The sequence below is a fragment of the Desmodus rotundus genome, chromosome 10, assembly GCF_022682495.2.
Source record: "Desmodus rotundus isolate HL8 chromosome 10, HLdesRot8A.1, whole genome shotgun sequence".
In the NCBI taxonomy this organism is placed as follows: Eukaryota; Metazoa; Chordata; class Mammalia; order Chiroptera; family Phyllostomidae; genus Desmodus; species Desmodus rotundus.
In genome coordinates, this window is record NC_071396.1 from 42,431,576 (window position 1) to 42,448,150 (window position 16,575).

Genomic DNA, 16,575 nt, shown 5'->3' on the forward strand with positions numbered 1-16,575 from the left:
GTCCTTGGTCCGGGGACGTGGCAGGGGACACGACAAGACCGTCCCCACCCCGAGCACCCTCTCAGCACGCTGCTCTCCTGGACCAAACCAGCAGTCCAGGCAGCTCTCCAAGCTGTTTCTGGAGTCCTCCTCTGAAAGCGGACCCCACACTCCTTCAGCCAGGCCCCCCGGAAAAAACCCATCCCTTCGTAACTGAACCCCACACTCACTTCCCCACACTCACTGCCACCTTCCAACCAAACAGAGCTGCTGGCCGCTCCCAGGGCTCCCCTCTGCCTCTGCTTGGGAGGCGGGCCTTGTGGGGTGAGTCCCCCATTCCCGCTAGCGAAGGGGTCAGCCAGTCTTCAAAACCCTGCCCAGCTGTCATCTCCGCCCTGCCTAGGACCCCTGTCTGAGGTGGTCTTGCCCTCCCGTTAGTCTCTGCGGGACTTTTTCTTCCACTCTTCCCATTCTCAGCGTATTATAGTTCTTCTGTCTGTGTTGCTCTCCTCCAAAGCGGGACCCGCAGTCCCTCACACAGGCTCCCTCTAACCACCCGAGTCAGCACTGCGCCCTGCACAGCACAGAGCAGGGCGGGAAGCGATGGCTGAGTGAACGACTGGGTGAATGAATGAACAAGAATGCGTGGTAGAGGGGAACTGAGGCCATTCTCCGAGAACTCTAGCCTCCCCCAAAAATCAGACACACCAACCATGTCTTCGACTTTGCACGGCCTTATGTGTACAGCCTAACTGCCATTAAGCTACTCACATTTACCGTGAACTTAAGTCAACTAGGATTTAACACATAAAAATGCATCACTTAACAAAATTCTACGTCTAAGAAATAACTGAAAGGGGATACCAATTTCCTTCTTCAAAGTACTGGAAACACACTCCCTTCACTAAGCTCTTTCCAAAGCCAACAGCTAGAACAAACAGGCTGAAGGCAAGTAGCTTCTACCACATCTGTTCCGTTGTCTCCCACAAGCTGTCGATGGGTGACAGGGTCTGGGTTGCTTCCACGTGCGCTCCGTGTTCTCCTAGGTAGCCTGTCACTCCTCGGCTCGGGCTTCCAAACACTTTCCAGAGTAGCAAGACTTCAACTCTGACCTCTCCCTGCATTAATTTCTGGCGGCTCACCCTGCCCTGTGGGCACAGTGCTCGTCATTTGGAAACCATACCCACTGTCTCTGGCCTGCCACACAAGGACACCAGCAGCAAGGCACAATGGGGAAACGAAGAGAATCCCCACTGTGACAGAAGTCACGAGTACTGCTGGGCGGTCGAGCCCGGAGAGACACCAGCGTGCGCTGTGTGAAGGGCGGCAGCCCTGGGCTGTGCACGTGGCCTCGGGGGCCAACAGGAGTTCCCAGCTGCACAGTCCCTTTTCCTTTCTGGTTCTCTCCCTCCTGGGCTCTGCCACCAGCCTTTCCCACCCACGTCCCACAAGGTCATGCCAATAAGCCTGCCTAGCCTGCGTTCCTTCCCTCCATTCGTCCCAGCCAACCGCCAGCTGCGAGCCTCCTCTCCCGACCGCTGGCAGCCCTGACCCACGTCAGCGACTTGGAGAAGGTAGCAGGCTGCGTGTGGTGGGTGTGCACCGGCCTGGGGGCAACGGCGGCGACTTGAGAGCGACCACAGGTGACTCTCAGGAAGCAGTGCCAGGCCCTGTTCTGAATGCTCTCTGTGCAGGTGACTCACGCAGTCCTTGCAACAGTCCCCTCAGGTAGGTGCTGCACCCACTCAGCGCAGCTTCCTGTGTGTGTGCTTGGCTGCCACAACTGAGCACCGCACAGTCTCGGGCTTGGACCACAGGCGTTTGTTTTCTCACGGTTCTGGAGGCTGGAAGTCCAAAGTCAAGGTGTCAGCAGGTGGGTGCCTTCTGAGGCCTCCCTCCTTGGCTTGTCTTCACGTGGTCTTCCCGCTGTGTACATCCGTGCCCTGACCTTCTCTTCTTATAAGGACACCAGCCGTCCTGGATCAGGGCCCACTTTTACAACCTCATTCTAACTCGATTACCTCTTCAAAGACTATATTGCCAAGTACAGCCACATTCTCAGGTGCTGGGGGTTAGGACGTCAACGCAGGAATTTTGGGGAGGACACAGTTCTTCAGCCCGGAAGACGACTCCATTCCCCAATGCTGGGACTTTTGAGAGGGAGAGCGCTTGGTCTGCCGGGTTTGCCGAGAAGGTATGATCTCCCTGTGCAGCTGCTGAGGGCCACCTTCCGGCCCTCAGGCGATGCTATCTGAGAATGATGCAGAGAAGAGCCGAGAGACGGAGAGAGAGCCCCTGAGCCTGGCACACCTGAATCCGGCTCTGCCTGTGACCTTTTCATTTCCAGTTCCATGAGCTAATAATTCCCCTTCTCTGCTTTACTGCTGTACAGTAGCATGGCGGGAACATCAGTGCGTGTGCTGAGGCTTCTGACGGAGAGAGTTAGCTAAGGCCAGGACCTTCACACCAGGGTGGCCCATGTCTCTGCACGTGCAGGATGGGCCCACACGGCAGCCTCCATGCCGCCAGCTCCTGCCAGGGAGGGGGACATGGGTGGGGGGTGGGGTGGGAGCGGCTGAGGCCGGTCCTCGGAGGTCCTGGGCGAGTCGGATGGTTCGAGGCCTCTCCCACCATGGGGGTCTCCTCTGTGTCTCTGTGTCTGTGACAAATCTCTCCCTTCCGTATCATGTAAGAACACTCATCACTGAATTTAGGGCCCAGCTTAAATGCTGGATGATCTTATCTCAAGATCCTTAACTTAGTTATATCTGCAAAGACCCTAATGGCAAATAAGGCCACATTTATGAGTATGGAGATGTTGGGACTGGGACATACATTTAGGGAGACACCATTCAACCCACTACACCATTTTATAGACGAGGGGTGCAAGGCTCAAGGGCCCCTCCTTTGTCCAAGGTCTCAGGACTACGTCAGGGCCCAGCCCTGCCAGCACCCCCTCCCGCCACTGACTGGGGCACCGCTTCACAATGGGCAGCACACAAGAAGAGCCCCCGCCCCTTCCCTGGCCCCGATATCTGTCTGCTGCATCCTAGGATCTGACAAAAGATTACAGTGTCCCCCGGGCGTGGGAAGGAGCCAGGCAGGGGGATCTGCGGGTATCTCAAATCAGACGGGGACCCACGCCTCGGAGGGTGGTCTGTGTGTCTGGACTCCCAGAGCCGGCGGGCAGATCAGAGCTGGGGAGAAAGGGACTGAGTCACGGCTTCTGGTGCTGGAGAAAAGGCCTCTGTTGGAGAACGTGCCAGCCTCCGGGCTTTTGCATCAATTAGGGCTCTGGTCCAAAGGGCTCCAGTGAGTCCTCCAGCTCCAAGCGGCAGGAGAGAAAGTGCAGCCGGCTGGGCACAAGTGTGCATCGGGGCCTGGGCACACTGCCCACAGCTGCCGGGGTGGCTCAATGGTAGCACAAGCCCCTCGACGACAGCAACCCGGTGCTGACCGCCCGCAGGGTCCCTCTCGGAGACGTCCCTGTCCCCTTGTCAGTGGGGTTGCAGGTCCTGGCCAGCCTTTCAGCCTCCGTGGTCTTCCCTGAGACCCTCTTGGAGCTTCTCTTTGTGGTTGGGGATCTCCTAAGGGAAGATGGGCTTTGACCCGTACTTCCTCTATGACTTCAAAACGAGCCCCCACAGCCCACTCCTATAACACCGTCATTGTGTTTTGGAAGAGACTTGCAGTCACTAAGTGGTAGACCGAGGTCTGGGCCTGGCTTGGATTTATTCAGGACTCCACGACCCCTCCCTGCCTCCTCGTCTCTGTCCATCCGTCACCTATATTTGGGACTTTCAAACTTCCAACCAGCAACCCATGGCAGAAAACCCAGCTCACACCGCCACCCAGGTGATGCCTGTAAGGAGATACAGCTGAAACAAAACTTCCCTCCCAGAGTTTGGGTTCAAGTCTGCGGTCGTTCAACATTTCACAGTTCTGCTGTAACCCACAGAACTGCTTTCACATCTCATGAATGCACCGTGCCTCCCAGTTTAAAAAACATTTCTCCACATGGCTCATGTGAATTTATGTCCATACAATATGCAGAAAGAAGGAGGGGGAAAGAAAGAGGAATCACACACATTTTATACGTTTCGCGGATCATCCCCAAATTCGTTTTTTGGGTCTGGATTTTCTCCCCATTGAATTCACCTTTGGACTTACTGAACAAGTACCAGTGCCTTTGCTTGCTGTGCCCTTTTCCCTCCTGTCAACACCTTGGAGGTGCTGCTATTAAAACTTAGCTCAAGCTGGACCGTCAGACCCTCTCCTGCTGACTCACACCAGGAGGTCCACCTGTGCAGCCTTCTGGGCAGCTCCCAACCTGGAGATGTTGCTTATCAGTGAGCTTGGTTTCTGGACCCAAGAAGGAGACTGGAAATGCCAGGAGTGACAGTGAGGACAAGGGCCAATGGATTCAGCTGCTGTGACCCGTGTTCTGTCACCTTGTCCAACACGGAGAGAAGCGTGGTAAGTGTTACGACCTTCCACGTGTTCACTGGTGTACGCGCCATCCTATGAAGGGCTCATGCGAACCCTAAAACCACACACCTCAGTTCTCAGTTGCCCGTGCAGAGCACCCATGAGGACCACGGGAAGACCTGATGTGAATCGGGAGTCCAGCCGCATGGGTTAGGAATCAGCACCTCCTGGCTCTATTCACAGCCACACCAGTCTACATCACCAAACCCCCAGAGAGACACGACTATTTGAATAATTCAGACCATGGTTCCTGCTCCCTTCTTCTACCTAGACTGAAAGGAATGAAAACAAAAAAGACGATTTGGACACATTGTCCCCCACTCCCCAAAGTCTGAAATAGAGCTGATGTCAAAATGCTATGCGTCCCATGGCTGCTTCGTGCCTGCTTCTCCATCTTCACAATGGGGTGACGGCTCCTTCCCAGCATCTAAGCCTTTATTACAAGCCATCTCTAGTTGTTCTCAGCTCCCCCCACCAGCACCACCATCCCCGTCAACCCGAGGTCATTAATCATGCTCGATCTTTGACTAGTGACATGCCTGCCAGGGAAGATGTGGGAAGAAAGGCCCCAGGATGGGCCGCCAGGTAAAACAGACAGCCTGAGGCCAAGGTGACAACCTTGACCATGTCCTCGGCCATTTCGAGCAGACGGGAGGAAAGACAGGCGCACAGCAGTCAGGGGCCGGCGAGGATCAAACGAACACTTACCCTGGGAACAGATGCATTCGGCCGGCGCCTCCCGAACGGTCCGCAGCTTGACTAGTCCCTCCAACTTCTGGACCAGGAAGAAAAGAGGGGAGAAAAGGAGGATGAGTTTGAGAGCACAGAGAGATAAACGTGGAAAACTCAGCAAAAATCAATGGATCGCAAAGGTAAGTCGACAGTGGTGGGGATGTTTTGGATATCATTTTTTAAAGGGTCATTCCATTCCACACAGCTGTGGAATGAGAGGAGGGAGAAAAGTAAACACTGAGCAATTACTTGGGAATCCCTGAAAAGAAGGCGGCAGGTTTCTGCTTTGTTTCGACATCTTCAAACACAAGTCAAGGAAAGCCACAATGAGGGTGCAGTGGGTGTGAACGCCGGGAAGGCAGGGGCCCGAGGGGGGCGGTGCGGTGCACCAAGCTCAGACCCATTGTCCTAGCCCAACCCTCCCAGACGACATCTTCCTTTCCTCTTTCCTGTGGGGAGGCTTGGCCTAGACCAGGGGCATCCAACTCATCTTCACCGGGGGCCACATCAGCCTCACAGTTGCCTTCAAAGGGCCGAATGTAATTTTCGGACTGTATCAATGTAACTACTCCTTAACTAGGGGCAAGGAGCTCGGCACTGCCGCCAGATAAAACAAGCTGGAGGGCCGGATTTGGCCCGTGGGACTTGTGTCTGCCACCTGTGGCCTAGACAATTTTGTTCCGTACAGTTCAACAAGCACCCCTGCACGTCCACAGCCCTGTGCTTGCTGTGGGTGAAGGGAAAAGAATTACTACAGAAATCACGTCAGAAGTGACAGCTCCACCGTTATAACTCACAGTGTAGGTCCGGCCCCATTCCTGCCTGATCTGAACCTTGGAGGGACCCCTGAGGCCCAAATGATTGTCCCTTCCTCTGAGGGGACACAGGAGCAAAGAGAAGAAGGAGGAGGAGGCGAAGAGGAGGAAGAAGAGAGTAGTCCTAATCCCCAGTCTAGGTTTAGGGAGTGATGTGACTGGCCCATACCCTGAACTAGCCCAGGCTTGAGTCCTGCCTGACAAGAGTGTGCAGCGTACAGGGTCCAGCAGAAGTAGCACCTGCTTGAGGTAATAATACGGGTGTAATGATTCATAGTTTTCATTTGAACATTTCACCTAAAATGTCCTATGGTGTGCCTGAGTGTGATATTATTATGCCATATAATTCATTACATGCTTATGATTTTGTAATAACAAGGGGCGTTATTTGTGCCAGATCCTATATTAACCTTTCTCTAGAAAAGACAAACAAAAAACCCAAAAACCTCACTAACAGCAAAACAAAGCAAATCCCAAGGGTGTTAGTTAACCTTAGTGCAAAATGCACTGTGACACGCGGAACAGGTTCAAACATACACACGTGGCAACCTTTACAGCTGCTCCCGAAGGCCGCGCCTCCAGCCAAGCGCTGTGCTGTCCCAGGCTGGGACGGCCCAGGTCCAGGAGGCTGAGACAAAACCCCGCCAGGTTAGCTCCAGCCGCCGGCGCCGCCGCCCCCCTGTCGGCCAGTCACCTTCGTTTTCCAGATGGGCAACAGGGAACCTACGGCTGCGTGGTCACGACACAGAGCGGTGTGGAGACGGCCGGAGGGTGGAGGGGCCACCTGTAGACGCGCCCAGCCCGTCTGCCCTCGCGCACAGCCTGGGGCCGCCAGTGGGCTCTAGGCTCTCAGCCTCATTCACACCCCACCTGCCCCTCATCCCTGCTCTGCACTGGAGACCCCCACACGGCCCAGAACTAGGCTGCCAGCCGCCTAGGCTGATCCCCTAGCCCCCAGAAGCTCCCCTGACCCCGCAAAGCTTCCCCAGGGCTCCCATCAGGTTGCAGGGGGTAAGGGGGGCCCCAGCCGGCCGGAGCACGTAGGCAGCCTCGCGGGTGAACCCCCTCCCTGAGCCCCTCGCAGCAGCAGCGCTGCCCGTGCCTGCAAACAAGCGCGCGACCTCCAAACTCAGTTCCCCCCATGGCAGCTGCAAAATTTACCTGGCAAAGGAATCCAGCCTTCTAGTCTAAGCCAATTTGTTGGTGGAGTTCTCATCTGTCTTTATCACTGCTAGGCTGATGAGAAGTGACACTACCCCTCCCCCCCAGCCCTTTTAAACAAAATAATTTAATGCTAAAAAAAAAAAGGCATTAATTCACTTTTCATCCCCACTGACTTTTCCAGGGACTTTCAGAGAGAGGGAACATCGATGGGAGAGAGAACTGTGGATCAGCTGCCTCCCACACGGGCCCCAAGCCAGGAAGAACCTGTAACCTAGGCATGTGCCCTGCCGGAATCGAACTGGCGGCCTTTCGGTTACTACCTTTCGGTTGAGCCGGGATGCTTCAACCCCGCCACCCGGCCAGGGCCACGCTCGGCCTGTAACGACTGCTATCCCACCTGGGCCGTCCTCCTAAGGCGGGCAGGGGCTCTATCGTCTACTGATAGGAAACACAACCACTTTCACGCTATGCTTATTTAAAAATAAAAAGCTAAACAGGAAACTATTGATGAGAGGCCAAAACAAAGCCGTGGATGCCAGCAGAGGGATCCTAAGTTTCTGGAATCGAGTTTTGTTCTGTCGTTTACTCTGACCTTTGTACACGTTTGTCTTTCCCGACTCCAGCGTGACTGTGAGGTTTCATCCCCTGGCCCTCTACCGCACAGAGGGGGTGTGTGACTCAGAGGCCCAATCCCACATTCTTTATCTCCCTGTTCTTTTGTAGTCTGTGAAAATATTCTTTTGTGTTCAGCTTTGTAAGAAATGACTTAAAAGCCTCAACTTTAAAACAAAATCCTCACCCGAGGACACTCTTTCATTGCTTTTAGAGGGAGAAGGGGCAGAGAGAGAAACAGCAGTGCAATAGAGAAGCAGGGACGGGCTGCCTCCCGTCGGCCCTGGGCCTGGGATGCAACCCACCACCCAGGTATGTGCCCCGACCGGGAATCGAACCGTCCCAACCAACTGATCCACACGGGCCCGGGCAAAGCCTCCACTATTTATTTATTCATCCTCACCTGAGAGTTTGTTTATTGATTTTAGACAGATGGGGAGTGGGGGCATGGGGGCTGGGGAGAGAGAGAGGGTTAGTTGCCTCCCAGGGATTGAACCCACAACTGAGGTATTCGCCCTGACTGCAATCAAACCCGAAACCTTTCGGGGTACTGGGCAACACTCCCACTAACCGGGCCACCGGGCCAGGGCAAAGAAGCCTCTCAACGTTTTACATTCCATTATCTGGCAGGACCCCTGGCATCTGCAAACCACGTGGTCCTGGCTTCACATATGCAGACAAGTCCCGGCTCCGAAAGGAAACAAAAGATGAGCTTCTGAGAAAACTCGGGGAGCATTCCCTCCAGAAGTGCGGAGGAGGAGGAGGAGGAGGACGCGAAGCTTTGGGGGAGGGGTGGCAAAAGCAGAGAGAAAATTAGCCAGGGCGGATCCTGGCTCTCAAAGCAGCACCCCGTCGGTGCCGAATGCGCCAGCGGCAGTCTGGAGTGCGTCAGCGGGCGTTCAGTCCCACCCGCACGGTCACATATTGATGAAGTGCGAACGAACATACAAAAAGCGGTGCAATGATTTATTTCTGTAAAATGCTCCCAATGAAGCCACAAAGACATTCCTATCCCTTGACAGAAAATTCCTACCTTAGGGAAGAGACCCCCAAGGAAAACAGCAGCAGAAGCAACATAAAATGAGACTCAAGAGGAAGTCGTGCCTGAACACCGCGGGAAGGACGGCACGTCCCCGTGGCCAGGCTGTCCCATCTGTGTGACACGGCGCTGTGAAGACCGCGCAGCGAAGACCGTGCAGTGACAGGGAAGAGCGTCGCGGATACGGTAAATAAATGGCCCACAGCTGTGTAAAAGTCAGGCCCCGAGGGGCAGCAACTGGAGAACATCCGCTCACTCGGGTGTTGGAATTATGATGCTTTACTTCTTTAAAGGTTCTTTCTGCGTGGTAATAACATCTTCTCAGGAAAAAAAAACCCAAAACATTAAAAAATCCCAGAAGCAGAAGAGCCAAAATGAAGCCTGCAATCTTGCTGCTGAGGACAGTTTTTGAAAGCTGGACAGGTAATTCTGTCTCCCCAGACCCCACTCCGGGCTCACCCCTCCGCTGATACGCAGCGGGGGCGCCGGAGGAGGGGCTGGGGGAGAAGGAAGCCCTCTCTGCACAGCCGCGTGCTCCATCTGCTCCCTCCGGACAGCCGTGCGTGTCCCCTGGCCGCCAGCCGCCAAACAGGGCGGCACTTCTTGAGCATTCTTGTTTCTTCTGCCACACCACGGTGACGGCGATCGTGGTGGTGAAGAGGACAGCAGATATAAAGCATTATTATCAAGGTCACTGACTACTGAGGATGTGCCAGGTGCTCTGCCAGCAGCTGCCATCTCATTTAGTCCTCCCGGTAACTCCCATGGTGCTGGGACTGCCATTATACCCATTTACGGACGAGAAAACTGAGACTTAGAGAAGCAACCTGTGTCAGGGCTGCCCTTGAATGCTGGTATCAACCAACTCAATCACAAAGCAAGACAACCTTCGCTTATGAACAATTTTCATGTCTAAAAAAACGGGCATTAACAAAAGCCAGGCCATACACTGGAAGACGACTTGACTTTGCCGGGTGGGAACACAATGAAGTACACAGTTCACAAAGAACTTGGACCCAAGGAAGCACACACCAAGGCACATCATAGTTACATTAGCCAAGATTAAAGATAAGGAGAGAATCCCAAAAGCAGCAAGAGAAAAGGAGACAGTTACCTACAAAGGACTTCCCATAAGACTGTCAGCTGATTTCTCAAAAGAAACCTTACAGGCAAGAAAGGGCTGGAAAGAAGTATTCAAAGTCATGAAAGGCAAGGACCTACATCCAAGATTACTGTATCCAGCAAAGCTATCATTTAGAATGGAAGGGCAGATACAGTGCTTCTCAGATAAGGTCAAGTTAAAGGAGTTCATCATCACCAAGCCCTTATTATATGAAATGTTAAAGGGACTTCTCTAAGGAAAAGATCAAAACTGTGAACAGTAAAATTACAACAAACTCACAACTATTAACAACTGAGCCTTAAAAAAAAAAGCAGTGATAAAAATGAACTAAGCAAACAACTAGAACAGGAACAGAACCACAGAAATGGAGATCACATGGAGGGTTATCAGTGGGGGAGTGGGTGGGGAGAGAGGGGAAAAGGTACAGGGAATAAGTAGCATAAATGGTAGGTAGAAAATAGACAGGGGGAGGTTAAGAACAGTACAGAAAATATAGAAAACAAGGAACTTATAGGTATGACCCATGGACATGAACTAAAGGGGGGAATGTGGGCGAGAGGGGGTGTGCAGGGTGGAGGGGAATAAGGGGGGGGAAATGGGACAACTGTATTAGCATAATCAATAAAATATACTTAAAAAAAGAAATACAGTTCATGTGTTCTAGAAATGTACACTTGAAACCTTTATCTTATTAACCAATGTCGCCCCAATAAATTTGATTCTATAAAGGCTAGGCCATACAAAACCATAAGGGCAGAAATCAGATCAGCGGTCGTGAAAGGCTGGGGGCGTGTGAGGAAGTGCGAGACACGTGGAGGGGCTGTGACAATTATGAAACTGTCTGTGTGGGAAGGTACAGATAGGACACTAGGCACTTGTCACAAGCTACAGGACTGCACATCACCAAGAAAGAACTTCAATGGATACAAATTTTTAAAAAAATCAACCAGGATGTTGGAGAATCCCAGGCAGAATGCAGGCTGAGCCAAATGAAGCTAACTATAAAAAGATTATATGCTGTAACCTCACCGATGGTGGTCGGGCCAAGCATGTAGCCAACCCAAGTAAGTTTGCATGGTGGTGTGCCGATTGACAACTGTCAGGCTGAAGACCAGAGAAACTGTATATAAATGCTGCATTCTAGTGAGTAAGTTTGTTTCTCCTTGGGTACAAGGTAGCAATTTGGAAACTGCTTTACATATATATTGGGGTTGAACAAATGAGTGAATAAACTCTGAGTAAGGAGACCCAGGCTCAGTGTCCAGGAGAGAAGTTATAAATCAGTAAAGGGGGAGAGCTCGAAAGAACCCGGTGGTGTGGAGTTAGTCAGAGGCATCACTGCGAGGTGACGTTTACGTGCACACGCAGGTGCATTCAGAAGTAATTCCAGGTGTGTGGACACAGAGGGGTGAATGCACACACATACCCTGCTGTCTGCAGAGAAGGCCTGTAACCAGTGACCCTGCCCCCCCGTAGCAACAAGCACCCCCAGCACCTAGATCTTGGTTTCTAAATACCATTCTCCAATAAAAGGAATCAGGACTCCTTGGAAAGTTGGCTGATTCTGGGGCCAGGGCAGGAAAAATTCAAGAGGAGCCTGGAGTGTCTTGTGCCAGAAAGTAAGGAAGTGCTTAAAAAAAAAAAAAGGACGGGAGTGCCTCAAAGAAACATAAAACTGACTGGAAAGAGCTCAGAATGGCCAAGACTGGAATAATTTAAGCAACAAAATAAATTATGTAGTATTGGATTATAAAGAAGCAATTAAATATCCGTGAGTCCATAATGACATAAATGACTGAATAACTAAGTAAATAAATAAATAAACAAGAAGAGACAACTCTTCCTTACAGAATAACAAATAATATATATTGATACTTCCCTCTCCAAGAGATGGAGAAAATCTTCCACTCCTCCATTGGAGGCTGAACTTACTCATTTGCAAAGAGCAGGGCTGGGAAAGGAAAAGAGTAACTTCTTCACAGAGAACTCTGGCAGATGCCACTTTACCCCAGTGATCAAGGTTAATGTCACCAGTGATAGGTCATGTTGACATCAAGGACCCCTGACGGGAGGCATGACAATGGCGAGCCACTTTGGTGGTGTTCATTCCAAACACTTACGGCCCAGTCGAATTGTGAGAAATATCAGACGAGCCCCAAAGGACGGACTTTCTACAAAATACCTGACAATGCCTTGAAATTCGCAAGAACACACAACACAAGGAAAGACTCAGAAAGTGTCATAGATTAAAGGGGACATGGCAACTGAATGCAATATGGTGCCCCGGATGCGACCCTGGAAGTGGAAAAGGACATTGGAACATAACCTGGTAAGATCTGAATAAAGTCCATAGTTCACGTAAAAGAATGGGTAGCAGAATCCCAAAGTCCCTCACACTGATTACGATATAACTTTGTTATTTTCTACAACAGATATGTTCTTGTTAAAAATTGAGGTGACATTCGCATTGCATAAAAATTAGCCATTTTCAAGTGAAGACCTCAGTGGCATTTGGGGGAGTCACACACCACGTAACCACCCCTTTCTCTAGCTCCCCGTCTCGCTCCAGAACAGCGCCATTGCCCCAAAAAGAAAGCCTGTGCCCGTCTGCAGCGTTTCCTCACCGCCCCCTCCTCCTGGCCACCGGGCTGCTCTCTGTCTCTGGGGACTGACCTCTTCTGGATATTTCATAGGAACAGGACCACACAATATGTGACCGGTTTCTGTCACTTGGCGTGTTTCTGAGATTCATCCACTTTACACATTCCTTTCTGTGGCTGAAAAACAGCGCACTGTATGTCTCAAGCACAGTTTGCTTATCCATGTATTTACTGATGAGCATTTGGGCTGTTTCTACCTTCTGGCTGTTGCGAATGGTGGCGTTATGAATGTGAGCGGATGTGTATACATGTCTGAGTATCTGTTTTCAATTCTTTGGGGTATATACCCTGGAGTGGGATTGCTGGGCCATACAGTAATTCCATACTTAATGTTTTGAGGACCCACCAAACTTGCCCATGGTGGCCGAACCATTTTACATTTCCATCAGTGAAGTAGGAAGGTTCCAGCTTTTTCCTATCTTCCCCAACAAATCTTAGTGGATGTGAAGTAGTGGTTCACTGTGGTTTTGATTTGCATTTCCCTCATGACTAATCATTTTGAACCTTTTTTCATATACTTGGTGACCATTTGTATATCTTTTAAAAGTATATTTTTGACTATGCTATTACAGTCATCCTAATTTTCCCCCCTTTGCCCCCCTCTAACTGGTTCCCCCCTTCCCTCCAGTGATCCACACCCACCCCCTTAGTTCACGTCCATGGGGTGTGCATGTAAGTTCTTCGGCTTCTCCGTTTCCCATACTGTTCTTCACATCTGTCTGTCTTTTCGGTGCCTACCAATTATGCTTCTTAATCCCTGCACCTTTTCACCCATTCTCCCCCGCCCCCTCCCAACTGATTACCCTCCAAATGATCTCCATATCTATGATTCTATTCTTATTCCAGTGGTTTGCTTAGTTTGTTTTTTAGATTCAGTTGTTGATAACTGTGAGTTTATTGTCATTTTAATGTTCATAATTTTGATCTTCTTTTTCCTAAATAAGTACCTTTAACATTTCATAGAATAAGGGCTTGGTGATGATGAACTCCTTTAGCTTTACCTTTCTGGGAAGTGCTTTATCTGCCCTTCAGTTCTAAATGATCGCTTTGCTGGATCGAGTAATCTTGGATGTAGGCCCTTGCTTTGCATCACTTTGAATATGTCTTGCCTCTCCCTTCCAGCCGGCAAGGTTTCTTTTGAGAAATCAGCTGATAGTCTTATGGGAACTCCTTTGTAGGGAACTCTCTGTCTTTCTGTTGCCACTTTTAAGATCTTCTCTTTATCTTTAATCTTTGGCATTTTAAGTATGATGTGTCTTGGTGTGGCCCTCTTTGGGTCCAGCTTCTTCGGAACTCTCTGTACTTCCTGGACTTGTATGTCTATTTCCTTTGCCAAATTAGGGAAGTTTTCTTTCATTGTTTTTTCAAACACGTTTTCAATTGCTTGCTCTTCCTCTTCTCCTTCTGGCACCCCTATGATTCAGATGTTGGAACGTTTGGAGATGTCCCAGAGTCTTCTTAAACTCATTTTTTGAATTCTTTTCTTCATTTTGTTTTGGTTGAATATTGATTTTATTCTTATGTTCCAAATCATTGATTTGAATCCCAGCTCCCTTCCCTTCCCTGTTGGTTTCCTGTGGATTTTTCTTTGTTTCCCTTAGTGTAGCCTTCATTTCCTCCCTTATGCATTTGCCATATTCAATGAGTTCTTTGAGCAATCTGGCCACCAGTGTTTTGAATTCTGCACCTGACAGGTTGTGACAAGTTTCCAGGCTGCAGCGCAGGGCGGGGAAATACCCAGCAGCCTTCTGGACTTGAGGGATGGGAGAGGTGTCCAGGGATCACAGGCAGTTTGAGTGTGCAAAGCAGCAGACCTGACAGGTGAGAGCTGTGTGCAGAGAGCTGCGGAGCTCTGCGAAGGCCCTCCGGGTGTTCCGCGGAGCACGGACAGCATATGCAGGAGAGGAAATGGCCTAGATGAGAACCACGCAGCAAGGATCAGAGGGAACTGTGCCCAACCTCGCATCGGCCTGGGACGTGGGGCTCTTCCTGTTCCAACACCGAGTGGATTTAGACGCCAGGAAGGGTCACGCCTCAGTGTCAGACAACCAACCCTAGGTTAAACACGTCTCTGGTCCCGCCTAATGGATCTTAAAAACAGGACCCAAAGGGCTCAAACTATTTCCCAGAAACTTAACTGTAACACAACAAAGCTCATGAATGTTAATAGAACACAAAAATATCTAGCACCCAATGAGGTAAAACTCACAATGTCTGGCATACAATAACAAGTTACCAGTAGGAAAAAAGGCTTCACAATGAGCAGAATAATCAGTTAATTGAAATGGACCCACGGCTGCCACAAATGTTAAAATTAGCACACAAAACCTTAAAACTATGGTTGTGACTGTGCTGCGTATGTTCAGAAAGTTAAGTAGAAACATCAAAAATATTAAATGATCTGAACTGAAATTCTAGAGATGAAAACTTTTATGTCTGAGATTTAAAAATGGGGTAGAAGGAATTAACGGCAGATTAGACACTGCCAGAGACAAGATTAGTGAACTGGAAGTCCGCTATAGAAATTATCCAAAATGAACACACAGGGAAAGAATTTTTTTTTCTAAAAAAGAAAGAATAACATTAGTAAACTTGGGATTTCAAGTGTCCCAATGTACGTGTGATTATAGTTCCCAAGGGAGAACAGAAAAAAATATTCAAAGAAGTAATGACTAAAGAATGTTTCAAAGCTTGGTGAAAACTCTAAACCCACAGATCCAAGAATCTCAACGCAGCTCAAGCACAATAAACACGAAGAAAACCACGCCAAGGCCTATCATGAATTAAATTGCCTGAAACCAGTGATAAAGGGAACATCCTAAAAGCAGACAGAAAAAAGGCGTGTGGACAAATGAACTCTCACATGTACTGGTGGGAATGTAAAAGGATGCAATGGCTTTGAACAACACTTTGGCAGTTTCTTAAAAAGTTAGTCGTACACCTGTCAGGTGGCCGGCCATTCTACTGCAAGAGAAATGAAAGCATTTTCCATATACGGACCTGCACATGAATGTTCACAGCAGCTTCATTTGTAACAGCCAAAACCCGAAAACAACCCAAATATCCATTAACAGGTATAGACGAGTAAACAAATTGTGGGATATCCTTATAATAATACTTGGTAATTAAAAAGAATGTTCTAATTACACTGTCAATAACCATACTGAGTGAAGGAAACCAGGCCCCTCCCCCCACAAAAAAGAACGCATGGTTCCGTTCATGTAAAAACTCTGAGAACGAGAACCAATCCGTCGTGGCAGAAATCAGTAACACCTGGTGGCAGGTGGGGAGGGATGGAGGAGAGAATTCGAGGAGGCAGGAGGAAACTTTTAAGGGGGATGAACGTGCTCACTGTCTCGATTGTGGAGGTGGTCTCTCAGGTGTACACCCGTCAGAACACAGCCAATTGTACGTGTTAAATATGTGGGGTTAATTGTAAGCCAAGTATTGTAAGACCTAGAGAAGCCAAACACAGAAACTCCCAGGCCATGCGTGTCCGGGGCTCAGAAGGCATCAGCTCTCCACGCTAAACTTGGCTCCACCCGAGGGCCAGGCACACCTCCGGCAGCCAGGTACCCGCTGCAGGCAGGTGGGGGAGAACACCTAGTCCCGCCCAAGCACTTGGCAGGAGCTTGGAAACTTCTCTCTAAAGAATGTGGGTTTAATCACGGACGCCCTTTGGCACACAGAGTCACTCTCTCCTAAACCACATTGGCAAACATTTCCTTAATGTTCCCTGCTCGGTCCCAAAAGACATTAGTGTGTTTTGAAAGGGTTGGTCTGCAAACACAAAGCAATTCTTCAGTAATCCTCAGTGTGTGTTCCCATTCATTATTTTTCAAACACACTTACTGCCCATCGAACCTGCCCTGTAGGGGAATGGATGGTTCCCAGGATGGCTCCTGACCTGTTGAGGAGAGGCCTGAGGCTGCCCCAGCGCACGGCCTCCAAGCCTCCTCCACA

At 50.1% G+C, this 16,575-nt stretch overlaps 1 protein-coding gene across 1 annotated transcript in view; it reads right to left on the bottom strand.

The window, feature by feature from the left end:
- The window catches only part of COL23A1 (collagen type XXIII alpha 1 chain), a 276,836-nt gene that overhangs the window by 248,804 nt on the left and 11,457 nt on the right, over window positions 1-16,575 (bottom strand). The window contains exon 2 of the mRNA XM_045185726.3: window positions 5,176-5,242. Coding sequence (XP_045041661.1) covers window positions 5,176-5,242 — 67 coding nt within the window. The remainder of the gene's footprint in view (window positions 1-5,175; window positions 5,243-16,575) is intronic.